We start from the raw sequence: 13906 nt of genomic DNA, 5'->3' as shown, positions 1-13906 counted from the left end.
CTAAATTCACATTTCATGCAATGTTGACACCAAAATCTCATTCCAGTGCCCCGTTTCTGTTCAGCTGATGTGTTGATAATCATTTTGCGGGACCCTTTCCGTTTCCTGTGCCTGTAGTGGTCGGTGTACATCCGTGCGGCGGTTCGAAAAGAGAAAGGACTGCCCATTCTGGTGGAGTTGCTGAGAATAGACAATGACCGGGTGGTTTGTGCCGTGGCCACAGCTCTCCGAAACATGGCCCTTGATGTCAGAAACAAGGAGCTCATAGGTAGGTTGGGGACATGGAAGTGTGTTTGCCTCAAGCTAACATTTTCTCTTTGACTCCAGCAGAGCCGAATGCCGCAGAGGTATGTGTACCTTTAAATTACTTGTAAGGGAGAGGTTTTTCAAGATCTGTTTCCTTGTGTGTGTGAGCGTGTGTATTTGTGATGTGTGTATCAGCGAGGGCATCTGTGTAGCATTTCTAGTCAGGTATTGCAGTGAGGCGAGGTGCCATTGTTTGAAAGGCTGCTCACGACACTAACAGACTATTGATCTTTTTAATAGTTTGTGCATTCTGATGGGCCTCCTTGTCTCCCTGGCAACCGCTCGCACTCTTTCTGTCTGGTCTTGGCCCTGCGTGAGTTCGAAGGCGTGTGAATTTCTTTTGGAATATAGGGCAAAAGGAACGGCATAAAACTGTACAAATGTTGAGACGGGAGCGCTCTTGGAATACTGATCCTGCGGGCTCATTTCAGATAGAGCTGTTCAAATGTCCTTTATTATTTAAGGAAATCAGCGATGAATCGGGCAAAGCTGCAAGTGCTCATAAGAACCTTTCTTTCATGTAACTTCAATGCATACCGGTTTTGTATAACGGATCGTTGCAGAGAGAATTAGCTCCCTGGTGGGAATGGGTCTTTTGCGGTCACGTTAAGTGTAATAGAGCTGCTGGATAGTGATGTGGGTGTATCGGATGCTTTGGCATTTTCAGTTGCAGCCTTGAGGTTCAGTGCATTTAAAGAACTCTGCATGCCGACGGTACAATCCGAATCCAAATCTCTGAAAAGCTTGTCACGCCTCCTCTCTGACTTTTCTCATTCGTGCAACCCATAGGCAAGTATGCCATGAGGGATCTGGTCCATCGTCTACCGGGGGGCAACAATAACAACAGTACTGGCACCGGCGGCACCAGCAAGAGCATGTCCGATGACACTATCACAGCGATCTGCTGCGCTCTGCATGAAGTTATCACCAAGAACATGGAGAACACCAAGGCTCTTCGTGACGCCGGCGGCATTGAGAAACTCATCGGCATTGCCCGCAGCAAAGGAGACAAGTTAGTATCTTAGTATTCTGTAACATGAGCACAACCAATTAGAGTGTGTAGACAAAACCCCATTTTACTCTGTTATGTCCTGTAGAATTAGGCATATTTAAATGGGAAGGAAATTAGTTTGTAAAGGAAGAGGACATGCTGAATCTTCCAGTCATTACCTCTCCTGTTTTGTATTATGAAAAAGGAAAAACTTTCACTTTTAGCAGTATTTTTAGTTTTTATGGTTGACAATACTGTTTAGGTAGTTTGGGGTAAGATTTTTTTTTTTAAGAAATTAATACTTTTTAAAAGCGTTAAAGTGTTCAAAACGGAAGTAAAGTCATTTATAATGTTATAGAAGATTTCTTTTGAAAGGTCTGTTCATCAAAGAATCCTGAAAACATGTAATATGGTTTCCACAGAAATATTAGAATAATTTATTAAGAAATAAATTAGAATAATCATGTGACACTGAAGACTGAAGTAATGGCTACTGAAGATTCAGCTTTGCCTCCACGGGAATAAATGACAGAATATATTAAAATAGAAAACAGTTATTTAAAATTATAGTGATACTTCACAATATTACAGTTTACTGTATTTCTGATCAAATAAATGCAGCCATGGTGAAGCTTAAAAGACAGACAAATCTTGGAACTTTTGAATGGTAGGGTAGTATAAAACTCATTGCCACAGCGTTTACTGTAGATGTTATAGTATTTATGGTTCCAGTTAGAGCTTATTTTCTCTGTTAGAATTTATCACCATTAGAGAAATCTATGAACAAAATTGAGCTGAACTAAAATAAATTTTTATTCCACATCTACCAACATTTTGTTTATATAACTGAGAAAGTATTTTCTATAAAGTTTCTGTATTATACAACAGGGTTTTATTTAGTTTGCACCCTTTGAAAAATATGAAGCAATCCATTATATTAGCAGCCCAGAAATGGATTAGAAACTGAAAATTCACTCAAATTGCTTATATTATTGCAGATAGGGCTATGCGTTGTATTCATTTCCTCATCAATGTTTCCCTACAGACACACACCGAAGGTGGTGAAGGCAGCATCTCAAGTCCTCAACAGCATGTGGCAATACAGAGATTTGCGAAGCCTCTATAAAAAGGTAATAAATTCAGAAGACCTCGCTGTTCTCAAATCTATATTTGCAGCTATATACTTTGAAATGGGCATCAGTGCAGTTAGAGGCTTTTTGCTGCCAAGTGTGCAGCTCCAGCATCTACCAGCAGGTGCTAACTGGCCACCCTGACCCTTTGGTTTATCTGATCCAGGTTTTTTAAAGGAATTCCGTTTCAAATGAATGAAAATCTGTTTTGTCATATACTTGTAACCAAAAGGTTTTAATGAGTGAAGTTTCAGGATGAACAGATGATCATGCTCCTCTTATTTTTATGGCAGGACGGCTATTCTCAGTATCACTTCATTGGCTCTTCATCTACAATTGAGAGAGACAGACAACGACCGTATTCCTCCTCTCGCACTCCATCTATCTCTCCTGTGCGGACCTCGCCCAATAATCGATCAGGTGAGAGTCACTCTAATCACTCCTCCATATTGACAACAAGCAATATCATTGATGTCATATTTGCACTCTATCATCAACATCTTTATCTCCTTGTCAGGAGTAGATTAGAGGAATAAAAAAGTACTTGAAATGGTCAAAACTACTTGTTTTCAAATCAAGTAGTCAGACATTTGTCAGAGAGTGCATTAATTAAAGCATCTAAAACAAGCTGACATCATTTATCAACTAGTCAGTTTTGGGAGAATTTGTCAACTTGTCGTTCATAATGACTAATCCCTAAATAGTACATTAATGGGAGATGAGAAAAGTGTGGCTTATGCTGTTATGTGATCATAGAGGGAACACAGCTGTCAAGATCAGGGTACATCCTGATATTTGTCCATTTCAGACTGATGGCAGGTCGGAGAATACAGTTCAGTACCATGCCTATCCTAATTACACAGTGCTACAGAAGAGTCTGTTCTGCTTAATTAACACGCTTTGTTTAGCAGGCACTGTCTGTTCTCTAGTTGTGTTTCAGATATCAAAGTTTATTTTAGTCAATTCTGCTTTTGAACTCATCTTATGCCTGCATTAATAGTGCTACATCATCTCCAGTCTGTAATAAATCTTTATTCAGAATTCTCATTATGTTTATTCGAATGTAGTCTAGAGGCAACCTGAATATTAAATGCTCATAATGTCCTCACCTATCATGGGACAAACAAAGAGATGGCATATTTAATCTACCTGCTGCTTGGGAGAATGTGGTGGGGAACTATCCCAAATGAGAATCTCACAGCTTTTAAATTGTGCAATTTATAATTTCTCGGGGAAATAAAAATGAATACATTTGCAATTAAAATGGCCATCTAGCATAGACCGTATACCAGCCAACAAAGTCAGGCTTAAAAATAGTAAAAACACAGAATCTTTCGTTAAATCTTTCTTGAATTACTGAGGTCGTTATTGGGTGTTTCATCAACTCTGTATACTTCACTTGTATGTCCCAGGGGTTTCATAAACAGATTTTATTTTGCTTTTTGTTATATGAAGGTCACATTAAAACTCTGTAAACTTTTTTATTATCATATTATTATATTAGATTGTTTTACCCTTGCCCTTGTTCGAAACTATATGAAAATTCCTCATAAAATACTAAAAAATAATAATAAAATAATACTTTTTTGTTTTAATTAGGATAATCTGAACAAAGTGTAAAATAATTCAAATCCATTTCAATATTTAATGGGTAAAAATGATTGCAGTTTTACTAAAATTACAACAGTTATGCTATAGTTTGTGTCGTCAAATTTCCTCACTAACAATATTATATATTTATAATATAAAACATAATTTTATTAAACTTTAATGTTTTCATTTAGAATGTGCATGGACTATGCAGTAATCTGTTAATATAATATTTGGTTAATCACATTTATAAAGGTTTTTTTAAGTGTCACCTTGTAGAAATACTTGGATCTCACTTTCTGACAGAAAGCGTACACAGCAAATTTTAAAGAGTGGATTTAACTCCCTCAGAGTTAAAATTAACACTTGCCCAGAGTATATATGGGAATCACCAGTAAAGTGTTAAATTAACACTTTTGAAAGAGTTAGCATTATTAACACTCTGACAGTGTTAACCAACAAACTCTTAAGGTGTAAAATATTAACACCAGAATTGATGATGAGAACACCAAAGTTGGTGTTCAAAGTTAACACTGATGGATTAACTGGTCAACACTGCCCCAGTGTTCAGGTGAAAAATATTAAAAAATAAACCCACAAAACAATAAATGTTTACATTTATTTATTTTATTGAAACGTTGTATTTTTTTTTCCCTGCACCAAAATGTCTTCACTTTCAATGTTTCAATTCAAAGCAATTCAAAATAAAAACAAATAAATAAATTCTAAATCTAAACTTCTAAAATTCAATGTAAAGAGCATGGCCTTACAACAATTAAACATCATAATGTCAAAGCAAATCAGTGCAAAGACACAAAAAACATTCTTATTTGGTCCATATGTACTCTTAATGTCATAAGATTTATAATGCTGACATTTATCAGGTTAAACAACAGCATTCCATAAATTACCATAATAGCAGAATACATGTTAATGCTCACTAATCAATGTCTGTGATGGTGTTTGGACCTCCTTGGAGAGAATAGTCTTTTTCTCTCTTCTAGACTTTTTTTTTTTTCAGCACGACAAGATGCGTTTCTCAGCAGTTTTCAGCCAAGCAAGATATCCACTCCTATTTGCAGCATCACACACCTTCCCCTGTAAAATTGAAAAACAACAACAATAATAATAATTAAAAAAAGAAAGAAAAAAAAAAAAGGATATTTACAAATCCATTTATCAAACGTTATTTTTTGAAAAATCTGCAGAAGAAATACATGGGACCACTCTGACTGCATCTTTTTTAAAAGCTTGATATTGATTGGCATATACTGAGATTATAAGGACAAGCAGGTCCCCAAAAAAAAAAAAAAACATACAGCATTAGAACACAAGTGTGAGTAAATTATGACTTAAAGGGTTAGTTCATCCAAAAATTAAAACTACCCCATGATTTACTTACCCTCAAGGCATCCAATGTGTATATGACTTTTTTCTTTGAGATTAATCCAGACAGAGTTATATTAAAAAAATGTCCTAGCTCTTTCGAGTTTTATAATTGCAGTCGGTGGGTGTTTCTGTTCAACAGTCCAAAAGAAGTGAAATAAAGTGCATTCTTCCATAATAAAATGTTTCTCTAGCTTGCACTAAAGGTTGTACGTGAAAGCCCTTCTGGGCGGATGACGTAGGACGTCGGCGAAGCACATGCATGGTGAGAAGTGACGAACACTGAAGAGCGGAGGAGAGACCAACATGAGCGAATCCCAAATTAGAAGTACAAAACAAGGATTTGTAAAGAGAAGTGTCGGAGGATTTCAATGAAAGCCAAGAGGAGACTGGTTTTCCAATGGTCTTGTAAACAAGCGTTGGTTCTTTCGTGACTAGCATTTTCTCACTGGAGCTAACGCTACACCAAAGTCCTACGTCATCCGCCCGGAACAAACTAAAGTTATCACAGGAAAGTGTTTATAATGTTTTAAATATGGATATTTTTCTTACAAAAACGCATTGATTCGCTACAGCAGGCCTTTATTCACCACCCCTAGCCGTGTGAGGCACTGTTTATTACTACCTCAATACCACGACTGATGTGCCCTTCAGGAAGGCACTGAACCCCCAATTGCCGCAGCATAAATGATACCCACTGCTCCGGGTGTGTGTTCACGGTGTGTGTGTGCACTTTGGATGGGGTTAAATGCAGACCACGAATGCTGAGTATGGGACACCATACTTGGCTGTATGTCATGTCACGTCATTAGGGATGGATGCATTTTATTGTACTTCTTTTGGACTGTTGAACAGAAAGTCCCACCCACTGCCATTATAAATCTCGGAAGTGCCAGGATCATTTTTAATAAAACTCAGATTGGATTAATCTGAAAGAAGAAAGTCAAATACACCTAGGTTGCCTTAAGGGTAAATAAATCACGGGATAATTTAAATTTTTGGGGTGAACTAACCCTTTCACTTGAATTTTTGGGTAAACTATCCCTTTAAGGAAAGCATTTAATTCACTGTAAATGTATTTTGTAAAAAGAAAGTCAGTCTTACTAGAAAATGGGTCTTCTAACGACAGAGAGAGTAACAATTCCAAGTGCATACTGATCTCTCTGCGTTGAGGTTGGACAACTCCTATTAAAATGAATACACATAAATGGGACAGCACATAAATAAATGACAGTCCAAATGTATATATATTAAAACAAACGTACAGTTGACATTTTTTTAGAAAGAGATCAGACTCTTTATTATTATTATTATAAAAAATAAACATGACAAACATGATAATCTTAAAATATGCAATTGTGGCTTACTCATATATTGGTGGCTTCATACTCTTCAAGCACATCATCTCCTTTTGATTTTTCTGTTAAGCAAGCATGAACCATCTGTAACAATATTAAATAGTTTATTTAAAATTGTAATTCCAAACGCATACAACTCCCTTTTGCTAAATACAAAACATAATGCTTAAAAATAATAACATAATAAAGTGTCTAAACAAAGTAGTTAACTGCAACTCATGTGCCATACTCCAAGACTTGTGAGGACACAAAATCACTTTGAATGATGAAGAATGTAACTCACTCAGTATAGAGAGTTTGAGTTTACTGAAGAGTGTTATTTTCAAATTAATTCAAGGAAAAGAGCACTCAAATCCAATATAAGGACACAACATCAGGAAAACTCATTTCATGAAATGAAATCACAAAAATTGTTCATGAGACAAACAAGAACAATTTACTTATATTGCCATTTATATGTGAGCAGTTTTACACTGGTTTGATTAGACATTATGACGTTGAAAAATACATAAGTTACTGTATTATAAATGAGGTAAGTTAAGTTAACGTTAAAAAACACTTCTGGCGTTTCCCTTCAAATTCAGATTTCATCTGTGAAAATGTTTCGGATCATTTTGGCACGCACAGCATATAACTATCGTCATAAAGTGATATTATTTTATAAAATACACATCGTAAAATAAATAAAACACTTACTTTTGGTGTTTTCTTTGTTAAAACCAACTTCCCCATCTGCTCCAGCGCATCGCGAGTGAAAGAAAATATTGAGAAAAAGTTTAGGAGTGTAACTTACAGCAGACAGATATCACTATAAATAATATGACGTTATAAAACACATTTTAAATGAGGTAAGATTTAAAACGGTTAACTTACTTCTGGTGTTTCCCAGTGAACTCCGCATCTGCGCACTGCAGAGCAATTCAAATCTGTGAGAAACCGTTAACGTTAGGCTTGTTCAGGTGTGCAGCAATTAAATATCGTCATATAGTAATATTATCTTATAAAATAAGTAAATGAGGTAAAACACTTAACTGTTACTGTCGGTGTTTTCCTTGTTAAAACCAACTTCCCTGTCTACTTCGCATCGCTGGTGAAATGAAATATCGCTCTGAGAAAAGGTTTAGGAGTGTACAGCACATAAATATCACCTTAAATCAATGTGATGTTATAAAATACATATTTTAAATGAGATAAAAACACTTACTTTCGGATTTTCCTGTTTTGAAAAAAAAAGCCCTCGTCTGTTCCGCGTCGCGAGTGAAAGGAAATGTCTCTGAGAAACGTTTAGGCGCATACAACACATAAATATCATTATAAAACGATATGATATTACTAAACATATTTTGTAAGTAAGACTAAACACTTTATTTCACTGTTTTAATTCCATATGCACTTCGCATCTCGAGCAAAGAAAATGGCGTCTTTGAAAAATATTTCAGATGGGTTATGCGCGCACACGAGAAAATGTCCCGGATGTTATTAATAACACTCAACAGTGTTAATATAGGTTACTCTCCATGTTAACACCGCAAGAGGGTGCCGTTTACACAAGTTAGTGTTAATCGTTTGAAATTCAACACCACAACCACAACACTTAACACTAAAAGTCCCAAAAACCTAAATTTCAAAACAGTATACATTACTTCTCATAGACAGCTTTATTTAAACTAACCAAAGCTTTGCCAAACACAAAGCTGACAAGAAAGGTGAAATAAATTATTTCTGAAGGAACGAGTAAGAAGCCCAGACAAAACCAATCAATTACCTGACCAATTCCATTTAGCAATTAGGAGGAGAGCACTGACGCTTGTTTGTCTCAAAAGGCAACTAGAGAATTGCTTCATTACAGTAAATGAGTTTTTTATGTAAAATAAAAGATCCCTTGATGAAATGAGATCTTATTGTGCTTTCAAATGTGTCAGGATACTTCCGCCTAAACAAACAGGCTGTTTTTCCCCTCTCACTCATTACTGGTTGACTTGCTGTGTTTTTTAGCAAGTGCCCCCACCTCCCCTCGAGAAATGATGAGCTTGAAGGAGAGGAAGACAGACTATGAGTCAACTGGAACCAATTCTGGTTACCATGGAAACAAGGGCGAGCACACCTCCAGAAAAGACGCCATGGCAGGTAAGGTTAAGAGGAAGGTTAAAGCTTCCATATATGACTGACAGACAAACCATCAAATAAAGGCAGCCAATTAGATTGAGAGAGTTGTAATTAGTGAAAGTAACAGTGTAACAGAAAAGTGTCTGATATCTCACCTTTGCTTCTCAACAGAAGTCATGAACTGTAATTCATATACCTGCACACTTGTTTCATGTCAACATTTTCTGTAGCAATAGAAAAAGTCAAAGCACCTGCTAGTCCTCTGAGAATCTTTATAATTCACTGTCTCTGTAGCTCAAATCTCCAGTGGAACATCTACACTGTTCAGAGGTGCTTACATGTCTCCTGGTGATGACATCAAGCATAACCAGGTGAGCTCGCAACATCACACAGAGTTCTAACGTGTATCTTATCTTGACATTTTCATGTGTCAAAAAAGGGGGACATTTTTTAACGTTTATTAAATGTTTTTTTTTTAAAGGCAACTGCTGTAATTATTATAATATTAATATAATAATACTAAAATAAAATATATATGTATATCATTATTACATTATTATTATACTTTTTTGTTTAATATTATTTATATTTTTATAACGTATTGTATTTTGATTGTCAGTTGTTATAAAGAATACAAAAAATGCTTTGTTTTTTGCTTTTTTCAGATATTTTAAGTTTAAAATGCAAGGTTATCAAGGGTTAAACAAATAAAAAATGACAGTTAAGCCAATTAATCTCAGTTCCTTTTTACAAAGAAAACTACAATTGTCTGAAACTTGTAGAAGAATATATTTGCTATTTATTAAGTATAATTTTTACACCAAGTAGATGTTCTATTAAATTAGTGAATTATATTAATCATAGTCTAAAATAATCCAGTATGTTATGAGTTAAAATGAACACATTTCTGGTTTGGTGTGGGTGAAGTACTTAAGTTTTTGGATGGCGCTGTGGGGGTACCTAAGCTGAAAAACATTGGGAAACACTGGTTTAGATGAAGTACCTATTATATAACATATATTCATTATCTTTTATCTTTATTACATGGAAAGCGCTTGATTTAAATTGTAAATGAGATCCCCATAGTTTCTGAACTACCACATAACACATTTATGTCACTTCCCAAAGCACTCTCTCATTGTTTTCGTCAGGTCTCGGCTCAAGGCAACCCTCCAGAGGCCTACCCTCCCTTCCAGACTCCCCCAGGAGCCAACTTCGAGGAGCCGTACTACGAGGACCAAGCGCATAAATGCCCCCCACCTGCTGCTGACGGCACCATGCACCTGGGACTGAAGTCCACGGGGAACTACGTGGACTTTTATTCGGCATCCCGCCCGTACAGTGAACTCAACTACGAGACGAGCCACTACCCTGCCTCGCCGGACTCCTGGGTGTAGAGGCAAAAAGGGCAGGCTGGAGGCTGGCCTAAGGACACCATTAAACAGAGACCAGCCCAGCATGTGCATGAACACTAGTAGACATCTCACACACGTAAACCTTCAGTTCGATTCACTGCTCGCACCACAGTGTGCCGTCACTCTACCGATGAGCGAGGTTAGGAAAGTGCTTGAAGAGAGAGGATTCAGGAAGGAAGCTCATGCGTTTTACAGAAAGGACCACTTGAACTTTGGTGTTTTGCAAAGCGGTGGAAGGAATCGACATGTAACCGAGAAAGCGGAAGATATGTGGCACGGAGATGGGACAGTTACGTGAAGCACAAGAAAAAGACATTTGACACAAGCTAAGAAAGTAGTTTTCACATATTTTTGACATCTCTTTATGTTAAACCATGCTTTTTATGGAGTGCTCCGTTACACTCTTAGCCTTTCTAGCTTTTTTTGGTTTCTTTTTATTATTTGCTTGTTTTTGTACCTCCTTTTTATCTACTTAAGTCTGGTGTAAAGTACTTGTTGTATATTACAGATGTAGATACAAGGTGCATTGTGTATATTATGCAGAGACTACTGTGTCCTCCCATGTGGCTCAATATATCATTTTATTTTCCTGTATTTTAAAAGAGAGGAAAATACACTCACTGAACTCCAGCGTCCTGTTCGATGGGTAAGAAATGCAACAGAAAGTGTATTCAGAAGTGTTGTTTGCTCTGTGTTTTCCCCCCAATTTTTATATGCGAGGAAAATACTTTTAACTGACGACGGAGCATCACTGCCTGGACAGAGTTTACCACCAATAATAAGAACATTTTCAGGCCTATCTGTCATTTTTTTTTTTCTTTTTTTCCCAACTGAACTAACATGGAGACTGGTCATTCCACAAGCCATTGAGTGATCTGTGCTTAGTTATGTGCCAAACGTGGTAATCCCTGACCCAAGGGGAGCTGTAGAGCTACTGTTGAAATTACGTTTAACGACAAGTCACTGGTTCTGTCAATGCCCGTTTGTAAATGCTTTTTTTAAAAACAATGTGTTTCGACAGCGTTCACACTTTAAAGAGAAAAGGAGGGACATGGTCTTTGACAGCTACTTCCCCTCCAAAGATGTACAATTAGTTGATGCCGTGTTGTAAAATAGACATTTGCAAAATCTGCTTTTTTCTTCCAGAAGATCAGTGGTTCTTAAGCTCATCGTAGACAGATCTGTCAATAGAGTATGGATATATATATTATATAAATACAAAATATATATACTTTTTATGTGCAGATGTGGATGTCACCTAACGCAGAAACATTGCAAGGAAAAAAATGCTAGTTAAAAAAAGCATAGGGTTTTGTTTACCTTAATTTCTAATCCAGATGTTGACCTCCTATTGTCATGTTGTTTGCTGTGTAAAACAGGCGAGACCAGGGCTCAGTGAGGGCTGATGTGATGAAGCTTCTAATATTGACTTGAAAAGGTGCTAAAATGATGGTCGAACACCTTTTGGCCTATATTGCTACCTTTTATTAATTCCGTTTCATGTCCTTAGTAAAAATGGATGCTACTAAAACGAATAGCTTTGATTCCTACACAACCTATGCTCTAGAATGACAGCTGTGCGTATAGATGCACCTCCTGATTTTCTTTTTTTTTTTTTGTTCTTTTTTTTCTCTTAGGTAATTGCCTATACCTTATCTCAGGTCATCTTATTGCAGGAGAAGATGGGTTAACATTCCTCTACTGATTGAACAGAACAAAGAATGACAGTACCCTATAATTTTTGTAAATTTTAAATCTTAAGCGTCAAGTCTTTCAGATTTCAGGAAGGTATGAAGCAGGCCCTGGTCTCCCCTTCATGTCATTTTACACTTAGAGGTAATTGTCAGATGCAAGGATTCAGGATGATCCCCAAACTCACATATCTTCAGCACCATTGATAGTGAACGTCTGAGAACAAGCAAAATATCTGTGAAAAAGTAGACATATCAGACAACCTGTATTGAAGATGTAAGTAAAACTTTTTTTTTCTGTTGCTAGACAAAGTGTTTGAGAGAATTGTGAACCTTTTTAAAGCCAGGTTGCAACTGCTATATAAACTAATGGAGAATCACCATTTTGTGATTTATTTTGTCCTGTGTCTAAGTCATTTCTTCCTTATTGGGATTTTCTTTGAGATTGGTATGCATTTTACTGCCAGATTTGGTTTCAAATATATATATCCACATTATATATCCACACATATATATATATATATAAAAAAAATTTAACACTTGAACAGCACTGATGTATCTTGTATCTATTCACTCAACTGCATTTATTGTGTTCCAGACATCAGCATTAACACACTAACAGATTTTTTGTTACGTTGTACTGATGTGAGTTTTCAATTCATTGTATTTTTGATAGAATTCCTAGATAGCTATCAGAGGCCAGGCAGGCAAGCTGCGAGCTCCTGTTAGGATTTCATCACGACTGTTTCATTACCATTTCCCCCACAGAGAGATATTTTGACATTGACAGGCTATGTGCTTCTCATTTTGTCCTGAGAACCAGTCTGCAATATGAAAAAGTGTGGCAGGCTCTAAAAGACAACCCGTGCCTGCAGCTCTGAAACATCAGGCCCTTCACGTCCATTCAATTCAATCTCATCAATGCTAATACATAAGTGTATTAATCCCTATAGAGTCAGCTTGATGCATAGAAATGTGGCGATGGTGTGATGTGAATGTTTTGAGAAGGGAAATGGCCACATGTCTGGATTGTGTGTTTTGGGAACATGAGCCTTATCGCAAGTGAAGAGACTAGATGTATACTGACCCCTACTGGAAGTTTACTGCCAATTTCACTCTGCATTGCTAATGCGGTTCACCGCTTATAACCTGCTTTATTTTGGATTTCAATATCACTTGATATCTTTATGATTGGTATTTGTCTATTGTACCCAACGAACATATGACTTTTTTTAAGAGTTCACTTTTTAGCAATACATTTGAATCGTTTCATTTTGACTCCTAATTCATCACCCACTTTTACATGAGTAAACTGGTCGGTTCAGAGCGTCGTTTGTGCATGCACGCCACATTTGTTTAAGAAACGAAAAAAATCTAATCATAAGAGAGGGAACGACCACTTTTAATTTTAAATGTTTGACAATGGAAGACTTGTGCATTCCAGTTATTAAAGCTGTACAAAACAGTCTGTTATGCTGCTACAAACAGGTAGAAAAATTACTTAATTATCGCATTCATAACTGTTTTTTCGCTAATAGTGTTACCGCAAATTCTTATTTTCGTTATTTACCAATGGCAGAATCGGAAGTCAACAGGAAATAGTTTCTGTGTGAATATCTTAGAATGTCAACAAAACAAGTGATGTTTTAGACTAAATACTGAAAAAATAACTTTCAAAGAGATGAGGTAATAGAAGAGAACATATCAAAACCAAATATAGCAGGCTATTCCTTCAGTGTTATGGTTCATGTTTTAGCAGCTTTTTTATATAACACTCCCTTTCAAAAAATCAGTCTTTGAGAGCAATATTAAAAACTGAAATTATTATGCTTAAACTTTCAAGTATGAATTGCCTCAAGATAATGAACCAAAAAAGCTATTAAATTTGTTAGCTGTTTCCATAACTTAGAATCATTATGCCTTAATGTTTCAG

The 13906-nt window shown here is 36.4% G+C and overlaps 1 protein-coding gene and 1 long non-coding RNA gene across 7 annotated transcripts in view; one reads left to right on the top strand and one right to left on the bottom strand.

The window, feature by feature from the left end:
* Positions 1-12353, top strand: part of LOC109077623 (catenin delta-2-like) — an 80571-nt gene extending 68218 nt beyond the window's left edge. For all 6 annotated transcript variants that reach the window (XM_042718402.1, XM_042718400.1, XM_042718404.1 and 3 more), the window contains 7 exons: positions 118-268; positions 1096-1318; positions 2343-2427; positions 2721-2847; positions 8757-8888; positions 9162-9238; positions 10019-12353. In XM_042718402.1, the coding sequence (XP_042574336.1) occupies positions 118-268; positions 1096-1318; positions 2343-2427; positions 2721-2847; positions 8757-8888; positions 9162-9238; positions 10019-10264 (1041 nt within the window). In that variant the 3' untranslated portion in view covers positions 10265-12353. The remainder of the gene's footprint in view (positions 1-117; positions 269-1095; positions 1319-2342; positions 2428-2720; positions 2848-8756; positions 8889-9161; positions 9239-10018) is intronic.
* Positions 4677-8263, bottom strand: LOC109088921. The gene is made up of 6 exons (XR_006154020.1): positions 7794-8263; positions 7635-7687; positions 7458-7493; positions 6771-6845; positions 6508-6588; positions 4677-5115 (listed from the first exon to the last, which is right to left on the bottom strand). It is a non-coding gene; the product is annotated as an uncharacterized LOC109088921 (long non-coding RNA).
* Positions 12354-13906: the final 1553 nt, after the last annotated feature.

Source organism: Cyprinus carpio, chromosome B2 (genome assembly GCF_018340385.1).
Source record: "Cyprinus carpio isolate SPL01 chromosome B2, ASM1834038v1, whole genome shotgun sequence".
NCBI classification, from domain to species: Eukaryota; Metazoa; Chordata; class Actinopteri; order Cypriniformes; family Cyprinidae; genus Cyprinus; species Cyprinus carpio.
This window is presented reverse-complemented; position numbering and strand designations above follow the sequence as displayed.